The 20,423-nt window shown below is 37.3% G+C and overlaps 1 protein-coding gene across 1 annotated transcript; it reads left to right on the top strand.

The window, feature by feature from the left end:
* Positions 1-17,311: 17,311 nt before the first annotated feature.
* Positions 17,312-20,217, top strand: LOC144451698 (neuroplastin-like). Its single transcript, XM_078142600.1, has 4 exons — positions 17,312-17,567; positions 18,096-18,377; positions 19,377-19,685; positions 20,120-20,217. The coding sequence occupies exons 1-4, from the start codon at positions 17,312-17,314 to the stop codon at positions 20,215-20,217; spliced, it is 945 nt and encodes a 314-aa protein (XP_077998726.1).
* Positions 20,218-20,423: the final 206 nt, after the last annotated feature.

Here is a 20,423-nt window from a genome sequence, read left to right as displayed (position 1 = left end):
TCTGTTTGTTTTGCTAGCTGATGAAGTTGATTTAATGTTCCTTTACCTAACACTGAATCAAGAGAGAATGGAACTGCTCCTGTCTTGGTTTTCTCAGTTAATGATGATAATGCTGACGATAACAGTGGATTTTTGCTCAAAGAAGGCTTAGTAGAATCACTTAAAGTTACAACAGAGGTAGTAGTGGCTGAAGTACTTATTGATCCACTAGTCAATGTTGCTGTGAATGATGGCAAAGTACTACTAGTTGTTGCTGTAATACTAGTAGTTTTAGATGATGATGTCTGCTGCAGTAGTGATGCAGTAGTCGATATTGTCGATGGTTTAGTGATGAGAGAAGTGGCAAGTGAAGGTAATAATGGCTTAGTTTCCTGAGTTTTGTCTCCTCCTGTTGAGTCAAAAGTTATATATAAGTAAGACGAAAAAAAAAAAAATTGTGTGTTTCCGATAACATGGCCTCAGAAAATAGGATAGGTAGGTTGGGATTTTGTTTCATTTTATTTTACATTTCTAATTGTTTTTTTATTTTTGAAAACTATTGCTTCGACCAAAAAACAGACAAAATGTTAGTCAGAATACCCCTTCTTTGATGGTTTGAAGAAACATGTACAGACATAACTGGGGTAAGAAAACAGATGTACATGAAGGTCAAGAAGACAAAGAATAATTTCTTATTTTTTGTTTAAATGTGATTTGATTTTATTTGAATTTGAATTTATTTGGCAATAAAATATAGTAAAAACATACATTTAAAAGTATTGCCGAGGATAACACAACAAAGCAATTAAAACTTATTCCCATTGTGGTCCTCGAAAATATAAAATGTTTAGGGTCGGCGGCTTAAAATAGGACAGTTGCGTTATCAGAAACACACAATTTTTCTATTTTGCCTAGACTGAAGGTAATATAATTAGAATCATATCATGTACAAGCCAAGTTATTGTCTGTGAACAGAAAATATGGAATATATACCATTCTAGGTCACAACAACTTCTGTCTACGTCACTGGTTTAGTGATGCTCAAAATATGAATCAAATCACTATATTTTTCCCGATTTTCATAAATTATGCTAGACAAGCTATCATTATGTTATATACTATTCCCCCATATTTTTCTTCATTTAGCCATAAAATACTCATGACCTAAGGTTTTTTTTCACTACTCGTCTAGCTACTTGTAGTTAAAAGGCCCCTTAGGTCAACATATTTTTATTTGATATCTTTTGACTGAACTAATTTTTTTTCTTGTGTAAATACGGTATTTTGTAATTATTCCGTACTTCATAGTTACTGTAGAGCAATTGTATTGAAATTTTCCATTCTTCTTTTAGAAAGCCCTCATTATTTCTCATTGTACTACGAATTGTAAAGTACCAAACTCGGGAAACAGTTTTTTACAAGCTACACTTTAGCTTTTCCCAGTTTTCCGGCCATAGAACTCTCAATTGTATTCTATACAGATGTGTTGTGCAATTTCTCTAGTTTGTCAATTTCTGTATATGTATGGCATACTGTGACAAATTCATTCTTTCTATGGCAAATAAACGATATATTCCTTGGCACAAAGAAAACTTTTCAGGAATAATATGAAAACAGTATATGTGTCATTTGGTTCTATTTGTTTCTATTATGTTATCATTACCTTCTGTGATTTTCTGCTGTACAGGTTCCACTTCCTGTAACATTCGTTTAACTCTTTCATCAGCTCGTCTTGTGTCCTCTGCCATGTCAGTCAGTGTGTATTGGTAAGTTGGTGGGGTCTGTGTAAACAAACATCAGATATAATACTTAGAAACAGATCAAAATGAACCAGAAGTCAAATTATAATATGAGCTTATGACCTGATATCATTTCTTCATACAGTGACATCACTGTCAATATCAATTTTTGCATAGTAACCTGAGTCGGACGACAAGTGTTACCGCTATGCCAAAGTGGTATGAACAGTGTTACAAATGAACAAAGACATGATATAGGGTTATAATTAATCTATCAAAGACCAGGAAGGCAAAGAGAACATATGAAGGATAAAGTGATACAAAGCTTACATGTAAGTCTGATTTTTGTATCACTCAACTCCATTGTCAGGTGACATGCACATAATCTGATGATTGTCAGGTGACATGCACATAATCTGATGAATGTCAGGTGACATGCACATAATCTGATGATTGTCAGGTGACATGCACATAATCTGATGATTGTCAGGTGACATGCACATAATCTGATGATTGTCAGGTGACATGCACATAATCTGATGATTGTCAGTTGGTTCCACAGAATTTCGACAGCATAGCTGTAAGATTGATCTCTGTATGATTTGAGTCTGTTCTGGGAACCTTAAGTGTTGTATGATGACTTGAGCACAAAGACCTTGTAGGGTTGTTTCTGTATGCTTTCATTATATTTTTAGCAATAACACGGCACGGTCTTGTCTGATCAGAAATGTGTTTTCCAGCTATGTTTAACATGAATATCATCAAGCTATGTTTAACATGAATATCATCATGTTTAACATTCATCACAATTTTTGTTTTATTTTACTTATATTACTTACCAGGATTTCTTTATCAAATAATGAATTGAACATTGGAACCTTCTTTCTAAGTGTGGAGTTGGTAGTTTTCAATAATTTTGGAGTCATAAAATTTGGTGCGCCCTCTTGAGTCTGCTCAGTTACTGAACTCTCACATGAACTTTCATTCATATCACTGTCTGAAATGTGGTCATCGTTTCCAGTTGATTCTCTGAAAACACAAAAATTGAAAAAAATGGTGGTAATGATAAAACAGCATTTCTGTCCCTATATGTTTGACTACCTTTTTCCCCAGGCCTCTCTCTCTGTTATATTTACTTACCCTCTTTCCAGGTCTGTCTTTCTGTTACCCTCTTTTCAAACAGATACACAGACATAGAGACACATGGAGAGACACTGAGACAGACAGAAAGACAGACAGACACACAGACACAGACTCAAAGACAGACACACAGACAGAGACACCGAGACAGACAGACACACACACACATGCACACACACACACACAGACACACAGACACACACACACACACACACACACAAACCTGTTACGTACTCATAAACTTGATAAAATAACTAAAGACATTTTTCATATATTTTGGTTTTAAGTAACCTATGTATGATTTATAATAAAATAGAAAACTATTAGTACTTCTTTCAGTAATTCCTACCTTTCATCAAGTCCTTTTATTTGTTCTTTTCTTTGAGTTTTTGTAGGTGTACTACGTCTTTCATCGTCAACAATTTTCCTTTTCTTGGTACTTTCACTGCCTAATATCTGAAAAATGATGGGTAAAAACACAAAATTACTTTTTGTTCCTTACCCATGGACATGGACGAATCAAAGAGTCTGATAAAAAGAACTTTAGAAAATGAACCAATCAATGATGATAACACATTGACTGCATTCTACATGATTGGATAATTCACAGTAACAATCGTGTGAACTCAGATTATAATGCAGTAGCAAGGTGTACAGTTCATTTAGTTCTATATTCAGGTAAATTAAATGTTTTACTTTTAATGTATAAAGTGCAAATTTTTTCTATTGCTCGACACTGTGTGAGAAGAGCCATTTGGCTCAACAGTCTATCGAGTTGAAATAAAGTCTAATAATAATAATACTAACATAACTGGTGCATTTTTTAAAATACATTTTGATACTTAACACGTAAGTAACTGATTTTGATAGTTATTGCAACAATTTACAAGACAGCATAGTATGTTTACAAAACACTAAAACAGCTGAGATATTGGGATTGTCAGAAATTAAGACATTATCCTGTCATTTCTCTATTTCCTGATATTCTTTCAGTCTTGCAGCCAGAGGGGGTTTTGGGATCATTTGACACATTTTTTGACCTGACCCACATTTTGGAAGTGACGGGTCATAGATGACCTACACTATAATTGTATGCAAATATGTTTAGCATCATTACCATGCCTATACATGTAGCAACAGCCAAATGATCGCATATATTGCATAGATAACAACAGGGTTGGATAGGCAACTGCATAATCATTCAGCAAATATCTAGCATGGATCAGCATGTGGGTAAATATTTTTAAAACTGTACAGTTGTGCTACAATGCCATTGGCGCTTTTTTATAATGTCCCAATAAAAACAATCTATGATGACCCAGAGAAATGAAAGTTTCGGGACACTATGTCCCACTCTTTTAAAAGGTTGGCTGCAACACTGTCTTTGTGCTGTAATTTCTGTTTCCTGACATTCTTTGCGGTAAATGTTGAAGTTAGGTTAGGTGAAGCTAACACTGCCAATGGACAATAAACAAAGGAAACGTACCACTTGGACTACATCACAATTTTTACAAGATGTAAACAAACTGGATGAAAATCATGAATACAAATACGAAAATACTTTTCCCTTCATTCAAACGATCACTTGGCAGTTGGATTTGGATATCAACTGCGCCCTGGTGTATATCAACTGTGCCCTGGTGTATATCCAACTCACCCTCCTCATGACCAGAAGATTACCAGTCAACCCTCAAGTACAGACACCCATATTGGGTTAGTAGTAGTTTGACTTCGAGTGATTACTTCAGCCCCTCAAGTACAGACACCCATATTGGGGCAGTAGTAGTTTGGGTGATTACCCAGAATTCACGAGTACAGACACCCATATTGGGGCAGTAGTAGTTTGAATGATTACTTCAGCCCCTCAAGTACAGATACCCATATTGGGGCAGTGGTAGTTTGAATGATTACCCAGAATTCATGAGTACAGACACCCATATTGGGTCAGTTGTAGTTTGACTTTGAGTGATTACTTCAGCCCCTCACAGACACCCATATTGGGGCAGTAGTAGTTTGGGTGATTACCCAGAATTCATGAGTACAGACACTCATATTGGGGCAGTAGTAGTTTGAATGACTACCTCAGACCCTCAAGTACAGACACCCATATTGGGGCAGTGGTAGTTTGAATGATTACTTCAGACCCTCAAGTACAGACACTCGTATTGGGGCAGTAGTAGTTTGGGTGATTACCCAGAATTCATGAGTACAGACACCCATATTGGGGCAGTAGTAGTTTGAATGACTACCTCAGACCCTCAAGTACAGACACCCATATTGGGGCAGTGGTTGTTGTTGTATTTTTTTTTTTTTTTGTGGTAGTTTGAATGATTACTTCAGACCCTCAAGTATAGACACTCGTATTGGGGTAGTGGTAGTTTGAATGATTACCCAGAATTCATGAGTACAGACACCCATATTGGGTCAGTAGTTTGAATGATTACCCAGAATTCATGAGTATAGACACCCATATCAGGGCAGTAGTAATTTGAATGATTACCCAGAATTCATGAGTACAATTACTTACCTTTTTCTTTAATGGTGCTTTCATAGAACTATACGAGGCTGCAATGGCATTCCTTTTCTTGTTAACATTTACAAAACTTGGTGTTGGGCTGACATTGACAGGTGGTCGTTTTACGCCCTTTTGTACTCCACCAGATAAAGTAACGCCACCATTGGGTACTAGAGTTGAAGGTGTGTCAAATCGTCTAAGATGAAAGAGTGAAAATTACAATGAATATCTTATGATTTCCTATAGTTACTACTATGGAATGCAAACTATGATTTCCTATAGTTACTACTATGGAATGCAAACTATCAGCTTACTAAAGCTATTATTTTAGTAGGTTACACAAGGTGATAGTAATTCCTTGGCTATATAGATATAATCAGCCTGTAATGAAGATGGTTTCAAATGCCGTAAACACTGAATGAAGTGAAGATGTCGCTACTTTGAGGACTGTAGCTGTTGACATTATGTGATGGTAAGCAACCCAATTGTCCCTCCTTACTTGTATGACAAAGTCATCTAACCTTTTCAACAGTACTTCCAATCTGATTAAAATGAAAATAGCTAGATGTCTTTATGTACCTCTATTTCCATAGTTTTGTGTTGTTGTTTTTTTGTTCCGAGTAATTGCCGCCTTCCCATATCTGAACCTGTGTAATAGACAATCCCATTGAATGTTGACAATATTGTAAGGTTTTCACAACCAATCAGAACGCTTCAATTTCTCCCATGTGTGCAGCTGCCAAAGTAACGCTCATCCTGTTTGGCCAATCGAAAGCACAAGATTCAAACGTGATTGTCTATTACACAGGTTCAAATGTGGAAAGGCAGCGATCACTGGGAACAGAACAAACAAAACACACTGATGGACATATAGAGGTAAATAAGGGCATCTCGTCGCTTTTACCACATCAGAATTTAATCAGATTGCAGTACATCCAGACAACTGTCTATGACAAAGTGATCTAACCCTTTTCAACTATACTTCTGAACAACTGTCTATGACAAAGTCATGTAACAACTGTCTATGACAACATCCTCTAACCTTTCCAACAGTACTTCCAGACAACTGTCCATGACAACGTCATCTAACCTTTCCGACAGTACTTCTGGACAACTGTCTATGACAACGTCATCTAACCTTTCCAACAGTACTTCTGGACAACTGTCTATGACAACGTCATCTAACCTTTTCAACAGTACTTGTGGACAACTGTCTATGACAACATCATCTAACCTTTCCAACAGTACTTCCACACAACTGTCTATGACAACGTCATCTAACCTTTCCGACAGTACTTCTAGACAACTGTCTATGACAACGTCATCTAACCTTTCCAACAGTACTTCCGGACAACTGTCTATGACAACGTCATCTAACCTTTCCAACAGTACTTCTGGACAACTGTCTATGACAACGTCATCTAACCTTTTCAACAGTACTTCTGGACAACTGTCTATGACAACATCATCTAACCTTTCCAACAGTACTTCCAGACAACTGTCTATGACAATGTCATATAACCTTTCCAACAGTACTTCCAGACAACTGTCTATGACAATGTCATCTAACCTTTCCAACAGTACTTCCAGACAACTGTCTATGACAACGTTATCTAACCTTTCCAACAGTACTTCCAGACAACTGTCTATGACAACGTCATCTAACCTTTCCAACAGTACTTCTGAACAACTGTCTATGACAACGTCTAACCTTTCCAACAGTACTTCTGGACAACTGTCTATGACAACGTCATCTAACCTTTCCAACAGTATTTCCGGACAACTGTCTATGACAACATCATCTAACCTTTCCAACAGTACTTCCAGACAACTGTCCATGACAACGTCATCTAACCTTTCCAACATCTAACCTTTCCAACAGTACTTCCACACAACTGTCTATGACAACGTCATCTAACCTTTCCAATAGTACTTCTAGACAACTGTCTATGACAACGTCATCTAACCTTTCCAACAGTACTTCCACACAACTGTCTATGACAACGTCATCTAACCTTTCCAATAGTACTTCCACACAACTGTCTATGACAACGTCATCTAACCTTTCCAACAGTACTTCCAGACAACTGTCCATGACAATGTCATCTAACCTTTCCAACAGTACTTCCAGACAACTGTCTATGACAACGTCATCTAACCTTTCCAACAGTACTTCTGAACAACTGTCTATGACAACGTCATCTAACCTTTCCAACAGTACTTCCACACAACTGTCTATGACAACGTCATCTAACCTTTCCAATAGTACTTCTGGACAACTGTCTATGACAACGTCATCTAAACTTTCCAACAGTATTTCCGGACAACTGTCTATGACAACATCATCTAACCTTTCCAACAGTACTTCTGAACAACTGTCTATGACAATGTCATCTAACCTTTCCAACAGTACTTCTGAACAACTGTCTATGACAATGTCATCTAACCTTTCCAACAGTACTTCCACACAACTGTCTATGACAATGTCATCTAACCTTTCCAACAGTACTTCCAGACAACTGTCTATGACAACATCATCTAACCTTTCCAATAGTACTTCCACACAACTGTCTATGACAATGTCATCTAACCTTTCCAACAGTACTTCCAGACAACTGTCTATGACAACGTCATCTAACCTTTTCAACAGTACTTCTGGACAACTGTCTATGACAACGTCATCTAACCTTTCCAACAGTACTTCCAGACAACTGTCTATGACAAAGTCATCTAACCTTTTCAACAGTACTTCCAGACAACTGTCTATGACAACGTCATCTAACCTTTCCAACAGTACTTCTGGACAACTGTCTATGACAACGTCATCTAACCTTTCCAACAGTACTTCCAGACAACTGTCTATGACAACGTCATCTAACCTTGTCAACAGTACTTCTGGACAACTGTCTATGACAATGTCATCTAACCTTTCCAACAGTACTTCTGGACAACTGTCTATGACAACGTCATCTAACCTTTCCAACAGTATTTCCACACAACTGTCTATGACAACGTCATCTAACCTTGTCAACAGTACTTCCAGACAACTGTTTATGACAACGTCATCTAACATTTCCAACAGTATTTCCTGACAACAGTCTATGACAATGTCATCTAATCTTTTCAACAGTACATGTACTTCTAGACAACTGTCTATGACAACAGGATCTAACAACTGTCTATGACGTCATCTAACCTTTCCATCAGTACTTCCAGACAACTACTTCGGGACAACTGTCTATGACGAACCTTTTCAACAGTACTTCCAGACAATTGTCTATGACAATGTCATCTAACCTTTCCAACAGTACTTCTGGACAACTGTCTATGACAATGTCATCTAACCTTTCCAACAGTACTTCTGAACTGTCTTTCACACCTAAATTCACTATTCATCTGACACTGGCCTCCTTAATAATAATCATCTTACCGTCTCTTTGCTCCCTGTTCAACAGATGACGCTGTACTACTGTCGTCTTCATCTTGTTCTTGTATTCTTGACCTCTTTCTATCCTGATATTCTCTCAAAGCTGCCAAGACGGTCTCTTTATTCAGTGGATCTGCTTTCTGATTGTCTAAGTAGCCTTCTCGTATCAGAGGTCTACGTAACCTGCAATATTATACATGTAAGAAAGTGATCATTAGGTTGCCTTTGAATATCAAATTAAATTTTCTGTGTCTGCAATAGTATTTTTAATCTAGGGGTTAAAAAGAAGGTTGACTTACTGTTACTCATTTGTGTGTCTATAGTAATTCATGTGAAGCACGTGGAGCAGAAGTTATGGTGTCGACTCAGAAATCATTAAATGCTTATTATTTTTATGATGTACCTAAGCAGTAATATTCTATTTTAGGCACTGAGAATAGGGAACTTACAATCCAGACTGAGCATGCTCAGATGCAAAGGACTATGGGATTATCTGAGGTTATCGTATTACCTAATCTGGAGTTACCGATAAAAAAAACCTCCCACAATGGTCAGGGTGACTATGAATTGATCAGTTATGGTTACAAACAATATAACAATATTGTTCATAATACTAATTGATTAGCATTTATTATCACATTTCCCATGATGCAACATTCAACATGGCGAGTTTGCGAGTTCCCTATTGAAGGAGATGGGACACAAGCAGGTGTACACACTAAGACTAATTTTACATACAGCACATTGTTGATTACTGTTCACTCCCTATATATGATACAATAAGCATTCTACACTTTAACATAGCAAGATTAGTTTCTTGTTACATTTACAAATGTAGTCTACACGAAATGAAATCAACCAATTAAACATACTGTTGATGGGCACCAATGATTCTATGTCTACATTTGAGGACAGTCTGCATGACGGCACTTTAGTTCATTTAACTTTTATACACAATGTAGCAAGAAATTGTATTCATTCATTCAATCTTGCTATCTTAAAGTGAAGATGTGTCGTTTTTTATTGGTTTCTGAGTGGTTGTATCAAACAGAGTGAACAGTAATCTGCAATGCACTCTATAATGTACATGTACACTAAAGTTACAAGTCATTGAGAATGACATAGTCCCCGCTATAATTGGGTTTTAAGGAATTATCACTACTCTGATCACGCAACAACATTTGTGAACCTAAAACAAACAGACTTAGATATGTTGTGTGTGCTTGTTGGACATGGAATATGCCTCCAACAATAAAGGATTGGTTGGGTATGGGGGATCATATCACGATGAAAATGGAGTCTGAGTTATGGCTTTGGACATGGAAAATTCACAAAACAAAATGGCTGCCAGGCAGCCATATAGGATCGTATCACGACGAAAATGGATATGCACATGTATGTCATAGAACACTGTCCTAATACCAACTTTGAATGAGATCTGTTTAAGCATGTCTGAGTTATGGCTTTGGACATGGAATTTTCACAAACAAAATGGCTGCCAGGCAGCCATATTGGATCGTATCACGACGAAAATGGATATGCACATGTATGTCATAGAACACTGTCCTAATACCAACTTTGAATGAGATCTGTTCAAGCATGTCTGAGTTATGGCTTTGGACATGGAAAATTCACAAACAAAATGGCCGCCAGGCAGCCATATTGGATCGTATCACAATGAAAATGGATATGCACATGTATGTCATAGAACACTGTCCTAATACCAACTTTGAATGAGATCTGTTCAAGCATGTCTGAGATGGCTTTGGACATGAAAATTCGCAAACAAAATGGCTACCAGGCAGCCATATTGGATCGTATCATGACAACAATGAATATGCACATGTATGTCATAGAACACTGTCCTAATACCAACTTTGAATGAGATCTGTTAAAGCATGTCTGAGTTATGGCTTTAGACTGGGAAAATTCGCAAACAAAATGGTTGCTAGGCGGCCATATTGGATCGTATCATAAAACAAATTGAAGTGCATATGTATGCCATAGCATTTTGCCCCTGTACCAAGTTTGAAAAAAATCGGTCCAGGCATCTCCAAGAAACGGCTGCGGACGGACGGACGGACGGACGGACGGACGGACTGACGGACAGACGGAACCCAATCCATAAGTCCCCGTTCCGGACTTCGTCCGCGGGGACTAATTATCGATCTGAAATGTAGACAACTGTGTGAGCCGGGCCATGGACAAGACTAGTTCCGCTGCACTATTTCCATGGTCCACATCAGATAACAATTGTACAGGCCATGGACAAGACTAGTTCCACTGCACTATTTCCATGGTCCACATCAGATAACAATCTTTTGTTTTTATTTTGTATATTTGTATCATATATATGTTCTTTGAAAGTATATCTTATTTTTGTTATCTGGTGAAATAAATCTTTCATTCATTTATTCATTCATTCATTCATTCAAACTCTATAATACTAACAATGGGAGATTTTTGAATGACTTGCTTCTTGAACATATCAATTTATTTTCCACTGTTACACAGCGTGCTAAATGACTAATTATTCACCCAAAAACTTCAAAGAAAATTTCCATTTTGATTGAGAGTGAAATGATGATGTGATACTGATAGTATGAATTTATACACGCTAAGAACACATAGTCTTGTCCAAAGATTGTCTGTCAATGATGTATTTACATGTAGTTTGTGATATACAGTAACGTTTTCATCTCCTATGATTTACTTGTCCATAAAACACAAAACAGTCTACATGAATATGTATTGCAAAGTTACAAATCATGCAGTGAGTAATTGGTAGGCCGATTTCATGGCTTCCTTGCTATGCTAACCGTAGACAATGTTATCGAAATGTTGGGGGGCAAAAGGAACTGTTTGAGACACACATCATGTAGCTATGGAACCCAGCACTCAAAATGAGGTTAATACTCTTTCTAACGGGAGGGGGGGGGGGGTATTGCCTTTACTCAATTAAAAAAACTACAAGTTAAGAAACACAAGATTAATTAATTCTCCCTTTATCTTGTATCAATCTATATATTTTCTAACCATTCCCTGATATGCCATATTTAGATATTATTCTCTGAATTTTTCATCGTTTCAGTCAAGAAAAATACGAGTGGCATAAGGGGCCTTGTCACTACAAGTTGTGAGATGAGTAGTAACAAAATCCTTTGTCAAGGGTATTTTCTGGCTGAAGATAAATATAATTATAACTCATATATAATTTTTGAAAAAGAGGAATAATAACGGTAATTCATTTTGAACGTTTTGACCCAAATTTCGAGCACTGCAGAACAGTGTGCCCTCTTAGCCAATTTGACGCACCACTGATGCAAAGAGTTACTAGTGATGCACCAAAATTTAGTGTTCCCCTATCTCTTACTATGTGGTAAGTGTGCCCTCTAAGCCAATTTGATGTGACGCTGATGCACACAATTTCTAGTGACACACCAAAATTTGGTGTTCCCCTATCTCTTACTATGTGGTGACCAGTGTGCCCTCTTAGCCAATTTGACGCACCACTGATGCAAACAGTTACTAGTGCCGCACCAAAATTTAGTGTTCCCCTATCTCTTACTATGTGGTAAGTGTGCCGTCTAAACCAATTTGATGTGACGCTGATGCACACAATTTCTAGTGACACATCAAAATTTGGTGTTCCCCTATCTCTTACTATGTGGTGACTCACAAGAAATCCCAGTTTTTCCCATTTTGACTCACAACAAAATTTTGCTATCGTTAGAGGAACACTGCTGCAGAACAAGTGACATTGACACAAGTCATGACATGGCACGACCAGGATATATCCATATTTTCAGTTCAAAGTCAATAACTTGGCTTGCCTTGTTTACGTCATGTATGGTATAAAATGTTAATAATTTATCCTAGATGCTCCAAATGGCATGAAGTACACACAAACAACACATAAACATAACTTCTGTGTTATAATACTACTGGTATCATTTCACTTTTACAGTGATACACAGGTTTTATTAAATTTCAAAAGAAGCTGATAATAAAGTGAAAATTACATACCTCCTATATCGGTCACTACCCTGCTCTTCTTCACTGTATGGGATTCTCACCTGATGCTCGTAATTTATTCTAAAAGATAATCACATCAAGTTATAAATTAGGCACTGTTTTTTTTCTGTTACAGCATAGCAGTTCCCTTGGGTGCTGGTCTTTTCGGGACCTGACCGTTTCAAATCAAATTGTAAAGATGCTATGTAGCCTAGCTGCAATAATTGTAGCGTTTGATGTGATTTTGAGGGCTTTTTCGACTGTTTTTGTGCCTTTTTTCGTTCTGACGTTTAACCCGAATCAAACACTACAATTCCTCTAATGCAAATGCAAATAGACGGAAGCGATTCAGATCTGATTCGCAAAGTTGGGCGGACTTTTCTGCTAAATTACGCCTTACCTGGCAAAATATCAGACATTTCCTAACGCCAACATTAATTATGGAGCCTTCAAGACCAAAGAAGTGTTCAGAGGTACCCCAGTTCCGTCAAAATCAGCAAATGTAGCAAGGCATGCAGCAGTTTGAAACGGGTAGTATGTTGACCCCTCGCTCACGTTTTCAATGTGGTCTCGTCTATTTGCATTTGCATTAGAGGAATTGTAGCTCTTGATTCGGGTTAAATGTCAGAACGAAAAAAGGCACAAAAACAGACGAAAAAGCCCTCAAAATCACATCAAACGCTACAAATATTGCAGCTATCTGTAGCCCAGAGATTTGTCTTGGTGTTACTATCTCAAAAAGTGGTCTAAACCATAGCCCCCTCCACTGTCTATGCTATAACCCAGAGACTTGTCTTGGTGTTACTATCTCAAGAACCTCTCTACACCCTGAGACTTGTCTTGATGTTACCATGGATGTATTGGGTCTCCCCTAGTAATACATCCATGGTGTTACTATCTCAAGAAGCTCTTTACATCAAGTGTGGAAAGCTTCTTGGAGAAGTAACACCAAGACATTTAATCTCCGGGCTAAATAAATTACTACATGGCGATACTGTTTGACCAGTGGCATTATTCTGATTAGATGTTCAATCGAGATATTTTCCTTGTTAGTATGTCAAAAGATGAAATGAAAACGAAGTACATACCTGGTATTGTAACAGCTTGCCGATAACCATCCTGGTGAGTTGGGTGAATTGACAGGAACGGGAGGGAGTCGGCTGGTAAATATAGACCCCCGGCCCCTAGCACGTAAATCCACTGGAGTCGCCGGAGAAACAACTGCTGAGCGTGGAGATTGTAATAAAGGTCCTGGGCTACGTGGAGAATGTAATAACGGTCCGGGGCTAGGTTGAAATCTTGGTCGCCTGTTGATCTTTATCGGAGACCGTGAAAATCTGTTCATACTCTGAATCTGCGTCGTTTCCTTCGTTTCTTCTTTATCGGCTGAGATTTTACGATTTGTCCTTACCATTTGTGAAGACTCGTCGTCAACTCCGACCTCGTCTTGAGTCAAGTGAAAAAATAAGTGCAGTAGGACAGCACATAACACAGAAAATAATATCAACGTCAGGAGCCTTATCTGGACAAAATACCAAATCAGCAATATCAGTACAAATTCACCACCGATAAAAAAGAGCCGGCGGTTTGTAAAATGTATCATACTGTCACGAATCACATCTGACATGCTTCGCTCCAAGACTGGTAAAAGATGGCGGTCATTGTCTCGTTTGAACTGAAAAATATCGCGCCCTCATCGTTCACCACAGTCACGTCACATCGTTATGTTCAATCAACTTTGTCTACATCATAATATATATACCATGCGCAGTATTTCTTAGATTGTTGTTTTCCTTGTCTACAGTCTAAATATGACAACGTTTTGACTTGAATACATTTCCTCTACCTCTACGGAAAGAACACTGGAGCATATGATACATTTGTAGTAGCATGATTCGTCAGATGTTTTCCAAAACACGTGTCCCATTGATAGATTATACGACAGTGCCAGTGGAAACCAAGCTTTCTATTTAATACCAAGATAACCATGAACTTAAACTATTGTTACGATTTGTTGGAATAAGCTTTTAATATCACATGGACATTTGCACAGTATGATATGTTTGTTGTTGTTGTTGTTGTTGTTTGTTTGTTTGTTTGTTTGTTTGTTTGTTTGTGTTTGTGTGACTGTTTTTGTTTGTCTGTCTGTCTGCCTGCCTGCCTGTCTGTTTTGTTTGTTTGTTTGTTTGTTTGTTTGTTTTTTGTGTTGTAAGAAATATAACGAAGCCTGGGCTCTCTTTGTTCAGACTTCAATATCTATCGAAATTTTGAAAGTTATCTAATTTCTATTCCGCCATTACGTTAGTGAAAAATTAATGAGAATTGCTGATGATTTGTGTGTGTAGTTTATAACAATTGTCTAAGTTGACCTCAGTGACGATTCTATCCCCCAAGGGTCTTTATTTTGAATACGATTAGGAAATATATGGTTTTATTGCACTTTGAAATAGCGTCACTGCTAGGAGACTGCCATATTGTTTGTGTACCAAAACTGGTTAGTTAGTCACCGTTCACCTTCAGTACTGTATGTGTACACAGAGTGAATCAAGGACAACCGACAAATACCGACCTCTGTCCGAACATCCTGCCAGTGTAATACGTATTATTGTAAACGAAAACATCATACAACATGATGGCTATGTTCAGTCTTACCCTGCTCATGTTATGGTCCGTTAGTTTGAGTTCAGGTGAGCACTTATTACTTATATTTCCTACATCGAACATAGAATAAGTTTTGTTCCGTGACATGAATTAGGTGATGTGAATAACGTAAAATACTCAGTTTTTCGTATGTATTGGACGACTGGTAGATTGGATTGGACACGGACTTATATTGACATCGAGTGACCATATCAAAACAGTAGAATGCAACAGGTGGCAATAGAATTTATTTCATACGGTTGTTTATTTCATTTTCACCCAATTATAACAACAACAACAACAACAACAACAAAAACACACACACACACACCCGTTTGTACTCTAATACTAGAAGTATGGGGACTTATAATCTGAAGGAGACTAGAGAAAGGTTTCTTCCCGAAGGGTTAGCTTTTCATCAACTTATTTTGACAGTTTTAATTTTTAGAATAGTAACAAAAAACAAATAAACAAACAATAAACATACATACATACATACATACATACATACATACATACATACATACATACATACATACATACATACATACATACATACATACATACAGACAGACAGACAGACAGACAGACAGACAGTCAGTCAGTCAGTCAGACAGACAGACAGACAGACAGACAGACAGACAGACAGACAGGCAGACAAACCAAGATGTGGCCTGCTTATTTATTGTAGCGATCTACGCAATGCAACCACTCTACCCGACTGAATTTTTTGACGACTTCTCTTTTGAGGTTGTAGCAATAAATTATTGTAAAATTACCTTTTTTAGTGTCAAGTTATAACTTTAAAGAGTTCACCTGTATAGAACTTACCTGGTAACTGTATTATGTTAACGAGTAAACAAACACTCCATTCTAGCTGTACAGAGATCTATAAATACTACCTACGTAATGTTCAGACCTTGGTGTCGATAAATGTATGTAAACTATTGTTCGTTTTCCCAGGTTATCATTTTCTTTCATAACACCATGGCAACAGAAGGTTACATTCATTGCGTGGAGTCTGTTTTACAAATGTCATTTTTTGAAATCGGAAATCACGATTTGAGTGTGTTTAAGAATCAGATGTACAGTGTAGCAGGTTTAGAGGAAAGAGCTCGTCGACAACAATTTATTATATTGGAAGATCTGAGAAATTGAATAGTTCACTTCGATGTGTCTATCAAACCTCAATTAGAGGTCAAATGTGATTGTAGCTTCGAACCAGATGTTATATTTTGGTTACAAAAATAAAACAGGACACAAACTAAAAAAAATAATTGATGATGACGTACTACTCGTGGCCACAAATAAACTCGATCGACATGAAGGAATCACGCAAGATGTCACCTATATACTTTTACAACTTATTACTTTACATGTAACATGCAATATGTTGTTGTTGTTGTTGTTGTTGTTGTTGTTGTTGTTGTTTCCATGGATGTTGTCATCTCGCTCATAGTACATGTCGTTAGAGGACACTGTGACAATCAAGTATCGATGAACGTCCTGATATGACCTTGAGTAACAGATTGACCTTGTGACGTAATGATAAATAAATACTTGTTGTGGCTATTTTGATGTCACCCTATGCTAATTATAGTAACCACGTAAGTTAGAACACGTGTTGTATTTACGTATAACACATAACAAATAGTAATAGTACATACAGCCGACTCTCTAATTAATCCATTCTCGACATCCTGGCCTTGACACCTGAATTTCACAGGTGATAAGACAGACGAGTTGTTTATCATTGTCAAGTTAACATGACAAGGAAACTTTTTCTATTTAATACTTTATTGCACAGTTGTAGTTGATGCAATTACACTTGAACCGTTGGACCCGAAAATACGTTCAATGGAGGACATAACATTCACCTGTACGCTGTCAAGTGGTGACGTAAATGATTTAAAGTGGTACCTCAAGAAGAGCGGCAAATCGGAGATTGAATTATTGGATGGAGACGAAATGGGCAAATATAGCATTACCTATGACGGTGCTTTGAAACAAAGTATTCTGACCGTAACAAATTTAGAAGTGGATGACAATGGTAATTACAAGTGTAGTGAAGTCCGTGGATCAAGCCACACCTCAACTCTTACAGTTTATGACAGTAAGTTACCGTATGTATATGGATGGATGGATGGACAGTCGGTCTGATGGCTGGATGGATGGACGGACGGGTGGATGGCTAGATGGATGGATGGACAGTCGGTCTGATGGATGGATGGGTGGTGGTGGATTGATGGATGATTTATTGACTGAATAAATGAATGGATTGATTTATTGATTAATGAGTGAGTGAGTGAGGGAGGGAGGGAGTGAGTGAGTGAGAGTAAGTAAATGAACAAATGAAAGAACTCGACTCATACCAATGAATGAAAGCATGGATGGATGGATCAGTCGATTGGTCGGTTGGTCATTAAGTCAGTCAATCAATCAGTCAGTCAGTCAATCAATCAATCAATCAATCAATCAATCAATCAATCAATCAATCAATCAATCAATCAATCAATCAATCAATCAATCAATCAATCAATCAATCAATCAATCAATCAATCAATCAATCAATCAAAATGATACCAAACACTGACATTTTAGAGTTTACCGAACCATTCATGTAAAGTATTGTTTATTACAGTTCCCATGGCAACATTGACCATGAATCCCGATAACCCTAATATTGAACTTGGAATCAACATCACAATTAATTGCACCTCAAACTATGAAGACCAGGTCAAGTTCACGAAGAATGGTGAAACTTTAGAGGGACTAGAGAGAGTAACTATAGACGGTAACATGCTGAGTATTCTGGATAGCCAATTGACAGACTCAGGCAACTATGAATGCATAGTTAATATCACGGATTTGATTGGACTCAGTGACAGAGTAGAGGTGGCAAGGGATAATATTCAAATAAATAGTATGTTGATATCACATTCTTAACCATATAGTAACTAGTCTCTTGCTGTTGAGGACGTAGCGCAACCCCCCCCCCCCCAAGCAGATGCCCTCAATTGCATGAGGCTGGGTAACCAAAACTAAATAGTAACTAGTCTCGATTAACTAGCCTCTTGCCATTGAGGACATAACCCCCCCCCCCCCAGCAGATGCCCTCAATGGCATGAGGCTGGGTAACCAAGACTAAATAGTAACTAGTCTCGGTTACCCAGCCTCTTGCCATTGAGGGCATAGCGCCCCCTCCCCCCCCCCCCCAGCAGCTGCCCTCAATTGCATGAGTCTGGGTAACCAAGACTAAATAGTAACTAGTCTCGGTCACCCAGACTCTTGCCTTTGAGGGCATAACCCCAAACGAAGTTATGCCCTCAACGATGAGAGTCTGAGTAACCAAGACTGTGCAGTAACATATCATTTATCATTTTTAAAGTGGCTATACAGTACCGATGATAAATGGGTATTAAGTTTAGATTTGTTATTAATAAAAAACTTTTGTTTTATATACATGATAAAATTTAAAAAAAAAATAAGATGACCTTAAGTCTGTGTTTGTAATTCAAAAATTGTATTTTATAGTTGATTACTTGTGTTTGATCAGTTTGTTTACAAATCACTTCAAGTACGTACAATAACAAAGTTTTCTACACAGTTAAGTATTAAAAGATCCCAAAATAAATATTAATTTCTGCTGCATATGACCACTTTAAAATCGATATTTAATTTTATGTGATTGCCAGCTAGTGATGTGTTTGTAGTTTTGTTATGCTGTGTTGTAGTCATATTGTGTGGTGTTTCTCATGTTGTATTGGGTTAATAGTTATATTGTGTTGTGCTATGTTGCACTGTCTTATGTTGCTATGTTATGTTATGTTTAATACTCTGCCACGTGGTGTAACACGCAGATTTTTATAAACTTCAATACCTTTACCGATATTGTAACCATTTCTTTTGTTTTTTATCTTAGCTCCGGTTCATGTGAACGTGACAGATAATTTACGCCTTGAGGAGGGAGAAACAGCTCGTTTTACTTGTAATGCTACAAGCTATCCATTCCCATCGATTGTATGGTATGACGGTAACCAACAACTGGCCAATGAAACTTTTGGTGACAAATTATTTGTGTCTGAGGTTGAGGACAAACAACGTTCAACATTGGTGTCTACTCTGAACATACGTAGAGTTACGTATGAAAGTCATCATGGACAAATATTTTTTTGTAATGCAACCAATAATGGTACGACAGACAGTGCTCAAGGATTACTTGAAATCAAAGGTAAGAAGTTTGTAAACCTTAAATGTGTGAGGGCGCTGTTCATCGATGTTCACTGATCTTTACAGAATGCCCTGTTATGTGTAGCGTAAGTCTGTTGTTCAAAATATGACAACTTATTTAGGGAGACCATGGTTCTTTTCTGTGAGTGTAAAATAATGTGTACAGTGACAAATTATTCAATCAAAACATTCAAAATCGGTTAACCGTCTTTGACTTGTAGTGACAAGACCCCTCAGGTCCCTCATATTTTGTAGAAAAATAGTACGGTAATATTTATTTATTCCTGTATCAGACAATTTGTTTCAAGACCCCAGACCATTTATTTGTGTTGAGAACTAACAAGAATGAGACAATTGGAAAAATGAATCAATATTTGTCAGCTGTATTCTACATTATGTTCAAACATTGATAATTTTGTCTTAATTTCATTTCAGATGGTTTGGCAGCCTTATGGCCGTGTCTTGGTGTTCTGATTGAGATGTGTATTCTACTCCCACTTATCTTTGTCGCGGAAAAGTACTTGTCAAGTTGAAAATAGACTTTGAGAAGAACAAAGGGAGGAAGTTAAAACACTACTTCAGGAAATAAAGTCATTTTTATACACTTTGGATTCTGAAGACGTTAGCATTATAACCTGTATAAAGTTTTACACCATAAAGGCAATATTATTGTAACAATAATTCTTAATATTTGTAATAATAATTTGTAATGTTTTTTCTCCTGCTGATAACTCAATAG

This window comes from Glandiceps talaboti, chromosome 21, assembly GCF_964340395.1.
Source record: "Glandiceps talaboti chromosome 21, keGlaTala1.1, whole genome shotgun sequence".
NCBI classification, from domain to species: Eukaryota; Metazoa; Hemichordata; class Enteropneusta; family Spengelidae; genus Glandiceps; species Glandiceps talaboti.
Note: the sequence above shows the minus strand (reverse complement) of the source record. Positions and strands in the feature narration are given on the sequence as shown.

Excerpts from the sequence above, each read along its gene's own strand:
- LOC144451698 (XM_078142600.1), top strand. The coding sequence starts at position 17,312 with ATGGAGGACATAACATTCACCTGTACGCTGTCAAGTGGTGACGTAAAT. Across the intron at positions 17,568-18,095 it reads AACTCTTACAGTTTATGACA|TTCCCATGGCAACATTGACC; the intron begins GTAAGTTACCGT and ends TGTTTATTACAG. Across the intron at positions 19,686-20,119 it reads AGGATTACTTGAAATCAAAG|ATGGTTTGGCAGCCTTATGG; the intron begins GTAAGAAGTTTG and ends ATTTCATTTCAG.